General features: G+C 34.0%; 1 protein-coding gene across 2 annotated transcripts in view; it reads right to left on the bottom strand.

Annotated features, from left to right (window-relative positions):
- CDH9 (cadherin 9) overlaps nt 1–13491 on the bottom strand; it is a 70501-nt gene extending 57010 nt beyond the window's left edge. For both annotated transcript variants that reach the window (XM_068197374.1, XM_068197364.1), the window contains exon 1: nt 13261–13491. In XM_068197374.1, the coding sequence (XP_068053475.1) occupies nt 13261–13491 (231 nt within the window). The remainder of the gene's footprint in view (nt 1–13260) is intronic.
- Between the last annotated feature and the right edge of the window lie 5468 nt (nt 13492–18959).

An 18959-nucleotide genomic window follows, 5' to 3' on the forward strand; every position in this document is an offset into this window, starting at 1 on the left:
ATTGGATTTCAGAGCACATAAATTTTTTTTCTTTCTACTCTCCAAATCAACAGCTTAGTTGTAGGTTTTCAGCCTGATGAAAAGAGCCAACTTTTTTTTACTATTATTTAGGGTTTGCCATGCACAGTCATTTGTCTGTTCCATAACATAAGATACAGATTTACGGGAAATGACGCCAGTCATCAATTGTGTCCACAAATCTGAAATTATGACATCATAATACCAAACACTGTCACTTTAATCAATCCACGGAAAAGATGTTAAATCCATCATTATTTTAAAGGCTTCACAATAACAGAGGATATATTTTTCATGGATTTTTCTTTCACCTGGAACTCCTGAGTGAAATCTGTCTGTGTGCATGACTTTCCTTGCTGTTTTAGAGGCATTCAAAATGTCCTTTGGTTCCAAAAGATGTGCATAGAGATAGGTAGGAATAAAAGTTCTGGCCTGGAAGCAACATGAATTTGTCATATCTCCCTATCTGAGCTCAGCTCTATACTAATAAGCTTATAAGGAATACTCTAATAGGGGAGACCAACTTTTTTTTTTTTTTTTTTTTTTTTTTTTTTTTTTTTTTTGCCAAGTACTTTATCTCAGAGGAAACAGCAGATGCTGGTTTGAGAGAGTAGTCATTCTGACCACTGTACTTTTTGATTATCTTAGTGTCCCTGCCCCCCTGGTCCCAGAATTTAGAACTTTTAGATTATAATAGACCTGTATTTGGTTTCATGATTTGTTCTCTTCTATTTTTTTTTTATGAATCTGGTGTCTTTTACCTTTTCTGATTGTCCATTGCCCTAACTTTGGACAAGGACTCTATTTACAGAATATGCTGAGTGTTTAAGTGATTGCAGGAATGGGTAATCCACAACAATCTCAAGAATATATCAATAACAGGAATATTTGAGCATTTTGTCACTTTTGATCATAATTTCATGTGCATATATATATATATGTATATATATATATATATATATATACACTTATAGAGACTTGTGCACTGATCGAGACTGCGTGGTTTTTAGGAAGTCATACCATATAATGGAATAGTAGGATATTGAGATGTAAACCAGTATGACCAGAGTCCTTTTTGGCCTTAAATATGCAAACAAACTTCCATGATTTCAGCACCAACTAAACAAAACCAGACTATAGACCTGCTGACTGATTTTTTTTTTAAGCTACTGGATATGTAATTTCCAGAAATATTCAAAATATCTCATTTACTTTCCTTAAAACCTACTTGTTTTTACATGAATGCACTTCAAACCTGAAAAGTTATTATGCTGAGTTTCATGCTGATTGATTTGCAATGATCTCTACCACAAAGATTAATTCTAAAATGATGTATTTTTCCTAAGATCCTGTTTTGCAAACTGGTAAAAAAAATATTTTACAGACACTGTACACACCTCAAAAGAAGAAATTCATTCATTCCTCAATACTAACTTCAGAATTCCATTGTTATGTGGTGACACATTAAATATCTTAAATGTTTATCTAAAACCAAATTTTCAAATGAACTGTACTGGAAAGAAGGTAAGGTCATTGTTGAAATTATCACTAAGGTCCTTTGTGACTGCTTATTTATTGACAATGTTGACCAAGCCAAAAAAAAAGAAAGAAAAACACAGAGTGAAGTTAATTTAAAATATTATACTGTTTCTCTGTTCTGCTGTGTTGAAAATGTAAATTGTCATACCAACTCAAGAGTAGTCAGAGAAAGTATTCTGTAGAGTTATCCATGTCATACCGTCATCAGTGTGAGTGAAGTGAGTGAAATTCCTCCGCCCCATGTCTGCTCCAAGACAGGCACATGCCCAACTCCTGGTAAAATCTGGGAAGCAGATTCTCAAAGGTAGGTATAACAAAGAAAAAAGTTTTAATCAGGATAGGATATGATAAGAATCAAGCCTTTAATCTGTGCTATGATAAGGTAGCTTCTTAGGTGAAGTTATTTTTTCAAGAAGAGTAGTGAAAACCAGTAGTTAGGAAAAAAATGCTTAGTGTATTTTTTTATTTGTCTTGTTTGTCACTCATTTTGACCTTATTGTAATTTGCATTACTTACTCATACAGTTCTTTTAAATCTTGTTTCAAAATTTGGAAAGTCATAACTGTAATGAGGGCAAAGACAAGGTAGTGGCTGCAATAGTTATTAACACTCTTTAATGACTTCCATGGCACAACAGAAACTGGTGAGTGTAACTGCATTTGGAGGATGCCTGAGACGGACTTCAGGTTCTTCATAAAGAACAGGCTGATTGTACTTGTCTGATTAAACATCAAGACTGTGGCTTAGAGGGCAGCCAGGACAAGGCTCCCTGGGGCTTCTGATGAAAACTCCATGAAAGAGAAATAGCGCCTAGAGAAATCAAAACATAAGGCCCAAACCAAACATAAAGCCCTGCACACCAACAGGGTTGCTTCATGTTTAGTTTAATAGCTGAATCTGCAAACTGGTCAGGTGACCTGAGATTAGAAGGAGACATTTGACAGTGCAAGAGTTATTCAGGAGGTTTTAAAAAAAAAAAAAGTTTTTAATGCAAATATTTATTAAAAAAAACTCAGCAGAACGTGCATAAGGGAATAGTTATATTATATAGCTCAACAGCAAGAATAGTCAAAGCATTTGTATGTGGTTAAGGCAGATAAAATTATGAATGCATTGATAATTTTCTAATAACTTTATGAAAAAATTTGGTGGGAAGAGAACTGGAGAATTCAGTGATGACTGTCTCCATTCTTTTCTGAAATCCATTTTTGTCTAAGAAAGTTCTCTTTCCTTTGGAGAAGGACACAACACATAATAAAACTGGTTGTTCTGCTAATTATCCTACAGCTTCAGTTGGAGTAAAATGTGAACCGTGATCTTGTTAGTAATTTGAAAAGAGGTTTTAAGATAGAACTTGAGATTTTGTTACTATTTAAAATAAGGGAACAGACGTGCTTTTTTTCCAAATTGTTTAAACTCTTGATGAGTGCTCTCCTTTCTGTCTCAACTTCTCCAAATAGATGTCTTGCCATTATGTGAATTTGTCCCTATCCAGTAGCTATTCCATTCTGCATCAAACTGTTGTCATTGACGTGTTCTCTGACCTCAAATCATTGTTTCAGCAACTTTGTTGCAGTTTTCTCCTTAGAAGAAGAGATGTTTTGTCAGTGCCTGTCTCACCATAGGTGATGTACGTTTAATGTAAAATACTTTGATAAATTTCATTGAATTATACTTATGGATGCGAAAATTATTAATCCTGATTTTAACATTTGACTTATCCTTTTCTCTTTTATTCGCATCAAAGAGATCATTGTAAATCCTTTCTTTATCCTGAAGATAAACCAGTGATCTACATGGATACACACACACACATACATATATTTTCATAATTTTTAGGACAATAAAATTATTTTAAATTTTAGGGGGGGAGGGGGTTGTTGCTTCTTTTTCTTTTACACAATTTGAAGTTAGACCAGATTTAGCCACCTGAAGTACGAAGAAAATTAATTGCAGTATCTATAATAAGATGAAAACAGAATGGGTGATTCCTATTTCCTCTGTATTTTTGAGGGACTGAAGAATTTCTTCTACTATAGATTCATAATTTTCCCTTCACTTCATGCCTTTCTATATGTGATTCCAAATTTTTCATATGGAGTGTGTGGGAATCAAAAGATGACCTCTTCCATTTAATAATTACTAGCCTTTACAGAGATTAATGTATTTGCATGTTCTGTGAAATTTAGAGTTAAAAAAAAAAAAACAACAACACACTTTAGTGATTTATTTTTCATTCTTGCATCAACCCTCCTTCCATTTGCTTCAGTGACAATGGATACAGAAATATTTGTTCCCATGCCAAATTCCTCTTTAAATTTATTTTATGGTCCACACCAACTGTTTATATCTAACTAATATTGGTTTAAAATTAAAGGCAAATATTTATTTCTTTTAGTCACTTGTTTTACATAGCGCATTCAGTCTTTTCCCCCTCTTTTAAAAAATATTGTTTTACAGGGATTTTAATCTCACCATTTTAAATACAAACAATGTAATGGTAGAGAGAAAGGGAAAGCAAATACTTTTCATATTTTATTTTTCATTTCCTAATTTTTTCTTATCAGTCAGCTACCTGTTGTATATGAACATTTAATGCTCTGTTGCCTCCTGGTATTTGATAGGGTTCATTCATCAGAAATGCTTATTAAAAAGAAAAATATGTTTACTTCCACAATCCTTGTAAGACTGAACTATCGGAAGGGCACCATTTTTAAAGGTTACATCAGTACTTGCAAAATTTTATCAGTGTGATATATTAGTGTTTAATTCCACTTTAACTGCATAGAAGTTGTAAACCAGAACTTTTTTATAAGAACCAAATTTATTCTCAATATTTGGAAATTTAGTTTAATTCAGCTCTTAATCAGAAACATGTAGTAACAGCGAGAAGTTCAAAGGTCTAAAATGGCTACAGGTGGTGACAACAAATAGAAATTTTAAGTTATGTAGATTAATTTTATGAATGCTTGAGTAGAAGTATAACAATATCTCATTTAGTATCTGTCTTGGTCATTGTTATGCATTAGGAAAAGTTAAAGCAATTGATTATATCACAAATTCAAGCATTCAAGCACTGTTCCCAAGTAGGTAGGTAGTAAATATTTGGTTCTGTATCTTTCTCCCTTTCATAGTGTACCCTGATATACCATTCAGCCCAATACTTCATGGATATTGTCATTCTATTCCAGAGCTTTTTTTGTGTGGTAACAGCTCACACACAGACATGTTCTGAGGAAAAGCTTCATTAGACAAATGTTGCCAATTACAATTTACAGATGGAAAAATAAAGTGAAATTTATATAAAACAAAAATTTAGTCAAATTTTATTAATAATTATTTCCAACATTACCAATTATTTTTATGGCAGGATATGGGCTAAAAATTCCTTTTTGTACCTGAATCAACCATTCTAAAGAATTCTTTGAGATTCTGGCAAGAGTTTTAAACTAAAGTAAAGGAGAATTGGTGCCATTCCTCCTTAGGTTCCTCGTATAGAAATGGAGAATACATAACAAAACTATATTTTCAATTAAAAAATTCAATTGATATTATCACCCTGGTTGTCACTTCCTTGCTTTAAAAATTTGAAAAAAAACTGGTATAGTGGCTTCCATCTGAAATGGGCATACTTGTGTCTGAAATGTGAAGAAAGACAGAGAGGAATTTGTGACTTCTGAAATGTTCATGGAGATTGTGCTTTCTTATTAATTTTACTACATTATGCTGTGTAAAAATAGAAAATAGGGATTTCAGATAGGTTTCTTGACCCTAGGTTCATGCAAGAGTGAGTAGGAGTTTGCCCAGTGTGTTTGTGCTACTACAGCAATACATACAGCAATGATCGGACAATGGTTATGTATTTCCAAAACTGATAAGAGTACAGAGGTTCCTCTTTTGATTGATACCCAGCATAGTGTTAAATTGGCCAATTACATGGACTAGACTAACATTTTTTTTTCAGTTTCCAGAAGACTGAAATGTGTGATGATCCCTGCAATACACAATATTTGATGTATTGGGCACATATAGGAAGGAAACACTTGCTGTTCTTGGCAGTTGCTTGTTGACAGCTTCGCTATTTGTTGTCAAGATGACTATTCATAACCCTGTCCCTGACAGACAAGACATTGCACAACATCATCCTCTGATGCTGTCAAATCGACCTTTTTAGGTAGTCACATACTGTTTTGCTCTGATGGCTTTTGCACTCTGTCACTAGGCTGGCAGGTACCAGAAAACCACAATATAGTCAAAGTACTTACCCTTTCCATAATCATTCCCATCATGTAATCAAGGGAAGAAATAAACAACATGATGGAAAATATCTCATGAAATACTTTTTCCTCAGCCTCCCACCTCTTCATGCACAATAAATGATTGCTGGATAATAAATAATGATAGGTCTGCAGATTGCCCCGGTCTAATCTTCTTTCCCAGGCTTAATACTGCAAGGTTTTGAAATACTAGCCAAGGAAGTTTTAATAAGATAGAGCTACTCTACGAATAACAATTACCTATTGTGCCAAGTTCCTGAGCCAAACAGATCTTCAAGCCAGACCTTCTTAGGCCTTTTCACATATGGAGCTTGACAAGAACACACAACTTTTAAGCTCAGAAAAAACGTTTTTAATAAAATGAAAATTATGTTTTAACTGGCAGCTGGAAATTAGCGCTGCAGACAGAAGAGGACACTGTTCTCCATGCCCACCATGTCTTTAGAATCGGTGGTTTTACTTCAAGCCTTGTTTTTTTAATTAGTTTGTCAGCATGCTCAATTCCAATGAACTCCACAGGGGAGGCCCCCCCATTCCTGTTGTCTGGTCCCACCCCCTTGGTGCTCTGAGCACACTCAGAAGGGTAGCTGTGACTAAGCCAAGAGCAGGCATTGAGGTGAACTGTAAAGTAGACTCCATGCCATTGCTGCTAGGTTGGGTATTGGGTGAACATAACTTTTTCCACACCTGAGAGAAGCATGGAGGGAGAGAGGGAAAAGAATTGGAGAAATATTGCTGGTTTTGCCTATGTTGAATTGTCTTGAATTGACTTCAGCTTCAAAAGTAGCTTAGTAATTTTTAGATGCCTGCATTTTTGCTATGGGTGAACTTTTCAGTGTTGCTAAATTTTCAAAAATTACATTAAAACCTCCCCTTTTTCCATTAAGTATCTATAATGGTACATATTTTGGAGCTTCCAATTTTATTCTTTTTAAACTGAAAATCATTGCAGTCTGGATGTTCTGTTCTCAAAGAGGAGAAGGAAGAAAGGACAAGGAAATGGAAAAAAAACAAGGGAAAGGAGAAAGGGGAAATTTGCAATGAAAGCTTTGAGGATTTCCTAACTTCTTATATTTCTGAGTTTATTTTGGTTCAGGTTTTTTTGTTTGTTTTATTTAACTTTTTCCCCTCAAAACAAGTTTAGCTGATTTAGCAGCTGAACTTGAAAATCACACACAGAATCCTTGAGAACAGAACAGACAGGACCCTAAAGAGAAACACAGGCTTCAGCGTCTGGGTAGGATCATTGTCACCTTTCTAGCATGTGTTTTTTTTCGTTTATCATGAAAACCTCCAGGATCAATATAATCCTGTCTCTCTTTACCTATTACTTAACTGTATTGACTGTATTTACCATCAAAAACTTTTTCCTGATAATAACTGTAAATCAACTTTATGACAATATGAACCCAGCTTCTCACCCTGAACATGACAAAAACTTCAGATTGTTTTTTTTAACAGCTTTTTATGTGGCTGAAGAAACAGAAGCTTTCAGATCTCATGACAGCTGCTCTATCTGTACCAAACAATGCCAACTCACTCTTGTTATTCATGTCTTTGAAGCCTCTGATCATTGTAGTTGTTTTCAAAAATAATTCTTTATTTTATATGAAATATTATGTTCAAATCTGACAGCAAAATTCTAGATTAGGCCCATTCTTGCAATGTAATATTCGAGATATTTCCTATTTAAACTGTTTATACTTGGGTTATACATTATGTGATTAGATCTCTAATCACTATTAGTGATTCTTGTCACTATTTTTGAAACTTCAGTCGAAAATGTGTTCAGGTTGTCAGAAATTACTGCTGTCCTTTCTAGAAAAACAGAGTCCTATTGTGTTTGGAAGATGTAAAATTTGTCTTTCGTTATTTTCTTCCCTGGCCCTCCAACCTTCTTTTTAAAATAGCAACATTTATTGAAGATCTTGTTTTTTATTAATTTTTGACAAAACTAAATTTTACTTCCAGTAATTTTTCAATAAGAATTATGTTGAAAGCCTCCAGAAAATAAATTATTTTTAAACAAGAAAAGCTATGGCTCCCTTTTGGTGTTTGCAATTAATTTATGAATGTGTCTAAGACAGGGACTTCTTGTGGCACTTTTAAAATTTTTTCCCTTCTGTTTGTCTTTTTCAATTTTAGCTTCATTTTGGTGGTTCATCTGCCTAGGATGTGGCTGCTTGAAACTAGATCAAATATTTATTGAAAATGTGCTAACTGAAGAATGCAGTGGAAGTGGAGATGATTTATTAATTTACAAATCAAAGAAGTTTTCTCTTTCATATTTTAAAATATTGGTCAGACTATTTTTCTTATTTTTTTGGTATTTACTATCTTTATTATTTTTTCCTTTCTGTTTTGATACATCATTATTTCCTTGTATTTGCTCAAATACAAGGAAAAACTTGAGATCTGAGAAAGATCTTTTATTCAATCTGAAAATATTGGTTTTACTTTAGGAACAAAGATTCTAATGAAAATATTTTATTACACCTTCAAAAGTCATGATTTATCAGATGGCTTTGGGATACATTGCATACTAGATGGAATATATTAAGAATATGATGAAGTCTTCCCCCAGTTGAAATATATCTTTAAATGGTAGAAACATATGATTTTTGAAGTGAAAAAGTAAGTTCTGTCTCTCACTAAAAATGCAAGATTAAGATAAAAAATTCAGTACACAAAGAAAATAGTATTAGGCAATTAGGAAAAACTACTGTGGAAGAGTGCATTATGTTTCAGGATGGATTAACTAAGGTTACTGCTCATTTGGGCACTGCAGTGTTGCCAAGAGCCAGATTTTTTGGGTCACCCCTGTGGGCCATAAGCTTCTTCCTCCCAAACTGCTCAGAGCAGAGACTGAGTATGGCCAAGACCTCAGCAACATGTTCAGAGGACATGAATAGATGAGGATAAGACTAACAAAGAAATTCCTTTACTGCTCTCAGGTTTCCAACTTCTCTGCTGCTTTTCATATTAAGAGGGAGCCTACTCTGGACTGGTAGGTGTAGCAAAGGTAGAGAAGAAAGTAATGTGAAATAATATTTTCAGCCATTAATACATTTACAATCTACCTTTACAAGAAAATACTATCCAATTCCATTAAATAATAAGGAAAAAACCTCAAAACTGTTCAGTACAAAGGGGCATTTGAGTGAAATTTTTCATAAATAACCGAGTCTGGTGAGGTTGGCAATTCAGTGATACCTCTTTTATTGTTTTTAGGTTAAATAGTTATTAAGTTAATAATTCTTTATGAAGTTTAATTAAGTTCTTTTGGTTTTGTCTCTGTCTTTTAAGAGAGACTGCTATAGCATACAACCTTACTTGCAGATGTCTGAATATTTGTAAACGTAGATTACAAGAATGAAATGGCTGCACTTAAATATATGTTGCACCCTGCCCTTGCAAAAACAAAACCAAACCAAACACCTTCCCCCATCAAAAACAAACAAACAAACAAAACCCCAAAAAACTACCCTTTTATACATCTTGCTAAGACACACAAACAAATGTCATGAAACAAATTCCTTGGTTAACTGGTGATAGAAGAGAGATATTTCTTCAGTTTTCATCCAAATTAAATGCTGCTTATGATATGCAGAACCTAGTTAATTTGTTTTTATGGAATTTGTTAAACAGGAGGTTATTGATGAGCAGCTAATTTTGAGCAGTAACATTTATTTTTTTATTTTGGATATCCCCCCCTTATTATGAGAAAGAAAAGTTGCAGGCGGTGTGAAAAAATGCTTTTATTCTTGTTTGTTTCTTCTTTTTAAAATTCTGGAATATGGCAGGTGTTTGGTTGTAATGCTTATGATTGGTTCTGACATATATTGCATAGTACTTCACCCATTATCTGTCCATCAAGATTAGCAGCCTTTTATTAGCAAGGTGCCTGTTTGATATAGGGAGAGGAGAGCTTCCATGTAAAAAATGTAATTGAGTGACTTAAAGGAGGGGAAAATCTCATCTCTTGAAATCACTTCAATATACTATTGCAAAACATAAAGGACCATGTTTTCCAAAACGGCTCCTGATTTTGATCAGGTCTATTTATTCTTGTCTAGGAAAATTTCATAAGGAGTGGAGTTAAAGGCATTTGGCATTTTGCACAAGAGATGTCCATTCATTGGGCATCAGTTATGTCGTTTAGAAATGGAGACACATAAAATCAATATTATCTTTGGAAAATAAGACTAATTTTTCCTTGAGAGGTATTTGGTTAGAGACTCTGTGCAAGTTTTTTTCTGTGACTAATAAACATCATTCTCATCAGCATTTTAATACTTCCTGAGCTGCTTGTTCATTTTTTAAGATGATCCTCTCTTTGGATAGTTTTTTAGAAAGTGAGCCGATTTAGTAAACTTTTCTCATAGAAGGTGAATGTTTTAACTTTCATTTCTCAAGTTCTGCAAGGGGCTTAAAGTTAGTAGCAGCTAAGAGGCTGGACCTATGGCCCCCTCCCTTGCAAAAGAAAAGGAGATTCCCAGATATGATATACAGTCAAGTGTTTGTTTTCTCGACAACTTCTTATTTTATAGCAAAAAACTTTCAAGTTCTTTTTCTTCCTTTGAAAATAAATTCATTTCATACATTTAACTATTAATGCTATATTGTAATCCATTTTTTCTGTGAATTCTTAGTAGGCAGAATCAGGTTTTACAGTTCCTTTTGCCACATCCTTTGAAAAACTCTCCCATTAAAAATCTTATTGAGATATACATCTCACTAGGCAACAGGTATTTAGAAAGAACATAGCCATTTTTATATTTTTGAATTTATTTTTTGTTCTTGTCCAATTTTTTAAACGGGACTCTGGTACTTCTTACCTTACATATGTCTGACTGAATATTTCATTTGTACACTCTCTAGATCAATGTTTATCTCCCTATGTATTTTAGAAACAATGTATTTCACACATTCCCCTGTATTTGAGACATGAACCCTCTGAGTTTGCAGAAGGAAAGAAAGATGTGAGGTGGACATACTGTAAATTGTCTGGATTTACCTTGACTCCCATCACATTCACAAGGCAATTGTTCTGCATATATCCCCCATCCTTGAAGGGTGACTGCCAAAAATGCAACTATAAAAATTACTAATTTTTTAATATTATGGCTATGATCCGCTAGAAGTATATTTTCTGATAAATTTTCTTAATTCAGTTTATTTAAATTTTAGCACTACATTTGTTATTCTACCCCAGTAACCCATCTGCCTGTGCATATCAATATTAAAGAGGGGATAGATTAGAATGCTTGCTATGAACTAGTCCCCATGGGTTGGAATAAAAGTGCTCTTACTTCACACATGGTGGTTTGCTAATTACCATCACTTTGAAGAAGAGAATACTAAACCTGAGATTTAAGCCTTTCTCAGAATAATGTTGTTCAATTAAGTTGTTGGAGTGCTTTTTCTTTCTTTAAAAAAATTCCTCCTTTGACTTCTTGTTGTAGCAGCTCCCTCTTGGTGCTTTATGTCACATGTACCTATGATAATTTGAACTAACTCAAAATGGATTTACTGTGGTTTTATACCACTGAGGACAGAATTCGGATAATTTCATCATGGTATAAACTGTTATAAAATCAATGGAAACACAAGGAGTTCATCAGTTAAATGCAACTCCTCTTTGGAACACAGGATAATATTTGGGGTAATTTCCACCTGTTTAGAGAATCAGTAATACCGAACTCTCTCAGGGGTCTTTCTTTAATATTTTGCAGTGAAGTGTAAAAAATATCAACATGTAGTTTGAGTTAAAAGAAGTGAAACAATTCAGATCCATCTGGTCTACAGCCATCTGGTTTTTCTTCCTGGACTTAAGTCTATGGTAATAAGGTCCAATAGTTTTTTGTTAGGGAACAAGTAAGTTGCAATCTTACCTTACTCTGGTAAGTTTGCATCTGTTGCAATATAACATGCAAGCATTCCTTTTGTGAAACAGGGATGGAGGTGATGGTCTTGATGTAAGCTTAATTTATTTGACTGTTAAAGTGTTTTGAAGTCATTAATCTACATTCAGTGGGACTGAAATTGGAAGCAGCTCTAATGTTTGACATTTGCTTCTCCTCTATGACAGATTTCTACTAAAAAAATCAGTCTATTTCTGTCAGTCTAGCTAGATTTACAACTATGAAGTTTGAATTATTGTGCACCTTTTTGTACGTTTTCTTGACAAGTCTACTCAATATTAAATAATACTTGCAAACGCATTGTTGTTTTTAGAAGTATCTCTATGCAATTAGTTCATCCTTTATTGAAGACCCTTTTGCTTACAACAAATCTTTCTATTTTACACACCGATAAGCAGATCTAGCAGTTGGATTATTTGCCTTTGTCTCATTTCTGCTACTTCACGTTAGAATTTATTTCATGGAAAACATATTGGTATGAACAAGGTAAGAATCAAGTTCTTAGTTACAAGGGCTGACTTCTTTGACATTTGCTTCTTAATATTTTCATGTTTTCCAGATGATCATGTCTCCCACAACCAGAGATATTGTTCAAAAATATTTTGGATCTTTTATCTACAAATGTTCAAATTTGTTTAGTAGCTAGGCACTGTAAAATGAGTCATCTGGCAATAAGAGCTAGTGACAGCATTGTGAATGAATGACAGAAACTGAATTGTGCATTTATTAATTTAAGCCATTAAGATAAACATTTCCTTGATTGTAAATCACTCTGGGTGTATTCTAGATTTATGATATTCTAGATCTTGATAAAGATAATTTGGTTATAATAGACCGTAAGTCAGATCTGTGGATGATGAGACACCAGAGGGCTAAATATCTAGAAATTTTTGAGTGTTGTGTTATCAGAAAAAGTAGGACTAGAGACAACTGGAATTCAGAGGTGCCATTGTTGATGACATCTGACGTAGATAGATCTCAAAGAATGTAAAGCCTTTCAATTAATTAAGTAAAATTTTCAGTTTATGTCAGAAATCACAAAACCCAGATTTTTTTCCCTCAAACACTACACCCCTACTTGGAATCACTGAGAAACAGTAATTTTATTGTTAACAGAATTGTATATTCCGCTTAAGAAAGTATACAGCCCAGCACTCTGGCAAAAGCCACAAGGTAGATGAATGAAATCATAACTTTTATATTCTCTTATCTAATATTTATGTTTAACAGTTGAAAAAGTGATAAAACTTGCATGGGTATATGTAACAAAAAATTGGAACGTTTTAGTCTGAACAGTTTCCTTTCTTTTTTCACTGAACTTCTTTGTTTCTCTCACACCTTTGAACAATCATGGAACCTCAGGTGGTCTGTGGTGTGCTTTGACATAACGAGAAATTGGGACCACTGCTGTACAAAAAGCAAAACAGCTGTAGAGAAGGAGTGAAAGTACCAAGGGTGTTAGATGCATTACCTTTAAAGAGTCCTTTAAACACATGGCTTACCTTGCCCACATATTGAGTGTCTGGACCTGTGTACTCCTCCAGCAAGAAAAATTGATTCCACATCCAACCACGCTTGGTGCGGTGCAATGTTTTTCCATCATTCTCTGACAATCCTGTTATCCTTTCACTGTGTGAGTGCTTGTTAGTCCTTTTTTGGGATGGCGTCATATGAACCACATAAAGCACAGAGCTCCAAAGCAATACTGTCAGAAAGGAGTGAGTCCTCATCATTTCCAGAGATGCTGTTAGCCTCCACTCCTCTAATAATTCACCAGAACAAATTTTTCAAATGCAATATTCCTTTTGTAAGAAAAACCTAGGGGACAGAGAAAAGTGTTTGTGTAAGTTGCAATAACTCTTTTCCCTAAGGAAACAGGAATACAGCCTAGTGATCACAACAATAGCCCATGGGAATGACAAATAACTGAAAATTACTCAGAGAGTTTTAAATCAAGTTCTTTAATGTCTTTTTTCATCTTATACTAGTTCACTCACATAGTATATAGACATTAATTTAAAACACAAGCTGAGTAAAATACTTTCTCTGAAAGCTTTAGCTACCAGCAGCATCCTGACACAAGGAAAAAACTCAAATAAGAAATCTTCCAACCTAATCTCTTCCAGCTCAGCCTGATGCTATCTTCCCTTAGCATCTGTTCAGAACTCTCTGCAAATCTGAATTCTCTGTTACTTTGTGATTAATCCATCCCGTTCTTCCCCTTTGATAGCCCCGGTTGTCCAGAGAATCTTCTTCTATTTTTGCAGAAAGGAAGTCATAAAATGAAATTTGTAAAATATTATTGAAGCCTTCCACAGATTTTTAAACAAGAACGAAAAGTACTGGTTAGACAGCTGTGGGTTCATAGGAATCCTGCTGGGGTTAACAAAGCTCTGTAATTGGAAAAGAATTCTTAATTTGGAATGCATTTAATTTTTCCCTGAATAGTGTCTGAATGAATGGGAATTTTCATGATCTAGAACCTTATTGTAATTAGTATATTTCTGAAAATTATTCTGATGTTTTCTGTGGGAGTTTATAAGCAATATTTATTCAAACAAAATCAAGCTCATACCCTTTATCTGGCAGTACAATTGAAGTGCCTGATCTCCGAGTGTTTTCCATAAACTTTTTCACATTAAGTCTGTTTTTGCTTTAGGATATCTTTAGCTGAGCTGTAATTGTATACTACAGAAATCATAGGAAAACAATTCAGAAGCAAAAGTACATTTTCTTTGAGAGTCCTGGTCCATTACAAGTGATAGTAGTGTGAGGCCACAACACTCAGATATTTTGAAATGAAAAAAAAAAAACATACAAAATTATCCTCCTTTCTTCTGCAACCCGACATTACCAACAGCTATTTTCACTCTTTTGTTTATTTGTTTGGGATTTTTTATAGAAGATGGCAATGTAGTCTTTTTTGTACAAAAGTTCATTTTGGAAATAAAGGCTTTTTGTGAAATTTATTAGTCAGTTGAGAACCAAGACTATTTAATGGAAAACATTTAGTGAATTGTACTCTAAAGGCCTTAATGATTAAATTACTGGAATCACGCCCTTGTGTGAAATTGTCTTTAAATGATGATATCCTGTATGGACTCAGTGTCTTAACTAGCAATCCTGAAGGAGGATCAAAGTCTAAGCATTTTAGTAACTTCAAAAAGAGTTTTAGCTGAGCAAGAAATGAAGGCTTGGAATATTTATCACTTTCTTAGATCATGTTAGAAAACAAAAAGAAAGCAACTTATTAGGTGTCATATTTATGCAGAAGATCATGTGTATCATGCAGGAAAAGTTGTTTTCTTTTGCTTTTTATTTTAATTGAAGAATCAAAGCACTAAGTAAATTAATTTGCATGAAACCATGAATGTACATAGATCTTACCATACATAAATGAGTGTGTTTTCTTTCAATTCTGGTTTTCTCTGTTGTAATTCTCAGTATGTTACTTCTTCAGGCAGAGGGGCAAAGTGCACCTCTTCTGTGGTTAATTTAATACCCATAAATTTTTATATTAACTGGAGAACATGTTTAGTACATGAGGATCATGTCTTGTGATTGAAATTTACTGGATACAAATCAAAAGAAAAAACAAAAGTGAAGTTAGCCAATCTTCCATCCATGTTTAAGTTTGATGAGTTTAATTCCTTGTATAATACTAGACTAAAGTAGGTTTTTTCACTGAATAAAGGTATTTATTAATGTAGAGCATAAGACATCATTGTACTTCAAATCCTTTCCACTGCATCATCTGAGGCAAATTGAAGGCACCCTTCTTGCTTTGTAAATTAGATCCGGCTTAAGGTATTGCAGAATAAAATTAGGCAGCAACAGGAACCTTTGGAAATACTGTATTTAGAAGTCAGACAATCAGCTTTGTCCAGTTACTCTTAGCAAGTCTCTTTTCTCTTCTGGAGACTTTCTTGCTTGATGTGTCCTCAAATAGTGCTCTTTCATAGCTGCAACTGGACTGTAGTTCAAAAATCCTCTTGTGTACATTCTAAATTATAATATTCAAGTGTTCATATTAATCAAATTTTGGATTTGATTACTTTTGACTTGATATGGATTTTGTGTTGTAATGTAACTATTCTGATAAAAATTGTGTTTTTATCTATTTAATGTCATGACTGATTTATTTCTCTAATTTCTTGGACCCTACCATTTTTTTTGCAGTAAGACATAACAAACTTTAAACCAAGCAAAAAAAGTTTTAATGCATAGTTGAATCTATAAAACTATTAAAAAATACTAAAAATATTCTTCAAAAACCTCTAATTCTTGAAAGACTGCTGTGAAAAAGAAGTGATTAAAAAATGCAAAAGAGTTAAAATTTTCACTTCAAAATTTCCTTATTTCAAAACATAGACAAACCTAACACTCAAACAATTTAGTCTGCTTTGATTTTACTCTTTTTTTTGAAACTGAGAAGGGTAGGCGACATCAATATATTTTCATCTGGCCTTTTAGATATGTATGATTGCATGTTCAGTTTGGTGATAATTTAAAATGTAAATAAGATTTCAATTGCTTCACTTTTACTTTTTTAAAACTGCATATTTTTAATTTCCTGAAATTGCCCTCATTCCTTCCTGTCCAAACACGATTTGCCCAACTCATTTAAATGCACAAGAGGTTTATATCACTCTTTTCTTTGTACTTAGAGAAATACTTCAAGGTGGTCATTGGCTTATGCATCTTGTGTCATAGTCAGCTATTCAAGCAGGTCAGGAGTTGCGCTCTGTAGACTCAGAAGTTGGGGTTTAATACTGAAACAGAGGATTCTGGTGTGGTCTGGAAAAGTAAGATCAATTTTCCATTTTAAAGGAGCTCAGTGCACCCTGCACAGATGTTCTGACCCTGCTAGAATAAATTATCTCTCTGCAAACACCAATTTTTCACAGTGGTCTTTTTCTCAAAATAATCTAGTTTCCCATATTTTGTCCCAGCCAGGGCAGAAGTTAAACTGAGCTTGCTTTAAACATGTGGTTTTCTGTGTAGCGCTGCCCTCTACTGATTTCCTTGATAATTAGTAGGACTTTACTACCTAGTCGAAAGGTAGCATCCTTAATGTCAAGAAGAATAAAGCAAGAACAAAAACAAAAAATGAAGCTACAGCCCATGTTTTCCTCCTTTTTATTTTTTTGATAACTGGACCTTTTAGTGTAAAGAAAGACTTATCAGTCTGGATCAGTGTATCTGTTAACATTATGATAAACATCTAATTTGATTTTTCTTCTAAGAGGAACAAAGATCTTTAGAGGATAATTTTTTTTTTTCCAAGCAACCGATTAATATTCTGTATTCAATGTATTCTCACTTAATTTCTGATCCCATCATTTAATCAGTAAAATGTCATTTTTTTTTCTTGTCAAACAATAGAAAATGGTTTACTTTCTAGTTATCTTGAAAACTTCTCTTAAGATAGGGCATTCATGTGTTAAACATGTTAATGCCTAGCATTTTTGAGAACCAGCTTTTTTTCCCCTTTTTGCAAAACAGTGGATCTGAGTGGAGATAATAAGGTTTTTTTTCATTTGTATGGTTTGATGGATATGTAGTGGTAGCGTAGAACCATTGCAGTCTCTCCTTGCAGTAAGGACTTTGGTATCAGAATCCTACAACAGCTCCAGGTAAATGAATAATCTCTGTATGAAAAACATTATACTCCTGAGCACAGTAACAACTGGAAAAATTTATCTTTTGAAGTCCTTTTGAATGCAAAATATTCTATTTAGATTCTTCAGGTGTAGTGTGAAATAAGCCTTGCTGGGATCAATAGCACGGATTTGTTACTGATGGTGCCAATTTAAATGTTTCTATAGCAATTGCCATGGTAATGTTTTTAATTAGTGCAGCACAGTCACTCTTCAGTGTGACACGAAGAAAAGCTAACCTTCAGCAACTTGATAATGTATCCCACATTAGTCTGTTTCATTTGTTAACAGTGAAGCAAAATTTGTGTTCTAAAAGAAAAAGATCTGATGCTAAAATAGCTAAAAATAGCAGAGTTAACTGCAGCAGCAGTGGACTCCGATCTCTAAATAAGAAAGATGTAACTAATGTTCAGGATGATCCAAACAATCTATAAAACTAAGTATGTATTTTAACAGGATATAGCAAATATAAATCTTGTGTAGCCTGCATGCGTGGTGGCAGTCTCATTGGCTTTGTCAGCCTTTTTTAAAAACAAATGCAAATATCTGAATGCAACTTTAATCTACCTAGACTGAGCACTAAGACTGGTGAAGCTGCAGCAACAAAAGGCTGTGCTATAAACCGCACACTGCCACCGATAATACCAAGATTTAGGAAGAGGCTGGATCTGTGCTGCTCTAGGTTCACTTTTATCACTTCCCTAACTTATTAAAGATATCCCAGGATGCCTACACATGCTTCCCTCTGGCTGCAGCACTCAAATATTCTCTGAGTGCAGTCATACTGCAGACATGAATATAAGTCTCTGGATGTATGACTTTCTAAAAACAGCATTCTTTTTTAGCATTCTTCTGCCCAAAAGCTTTTTTTCCTTCCCTCTTTCCTATTCATGGATAAAGATGGGTTTTGGACTTAGGATGAAAAGATTAAAAGTAAACAACCAATGTGCATATAGACTAAACTTGAGGTAATCAAGAAATTATTTCTAGGAGAGCTGATGTAGGTTTTGAGGGATCCCCAAAGCTTAAGGGACAGGTTTAATTGATGAGCACCCATTCTTTGAGTACAAGTACTCAGATCCTCTTCAGGCACAGAAACATGGGCCACACTAAAGAAACATTTTCCATTCAGCAGCTCCCACTACAAACCTTTCAGAATAGATTTTCAAAACTGTTTTTTGCCTATTGGATTGCTTATGTGTTCAGTGCATACAGAGAAGCCCATTTGAAAATTTTGCCAGCAAACAGTTGAAGGCAATTCTTTATTTCTGGGACACTAGTGCAGGTTCCCTTAGCTACATGACTCCAGGAGTCATACTAATAAAAATAATAGGGAATTTGAACTAATAGCAATTTGTATTGGAATATCTGTTGAGTTAATGTCTTTAGGCAAATGAATCTATGGTTTGTAGGTGCATTAGAAAAAACATTTCTCTTGCTGTGACAAGAGAGAGTTAGCATTTATTCTAGAGTTTTTCCAGACTCTTGGGTGTCTACATTGGAGATACAGGTCCAAATTCACCTCATCAGTTGCCTAAGTC

Source organism: Anomalospiza imberbis, chromosome 1, assembly GCF_031753505.1.
Source record: "Anomalospiza imberbis isolate Cuckoo-Finch-1a 21T00152 chromosome 1, ASM3175350v1, whole genome shotgun sequence".
NCBI classification, from domain to species: domain Eukaryota; kingdom Metazoa; phylum Chordata; class Aves; order Passeriformes; family Viduidae; genus Anomalospiza; species Anomalospiza imberbis.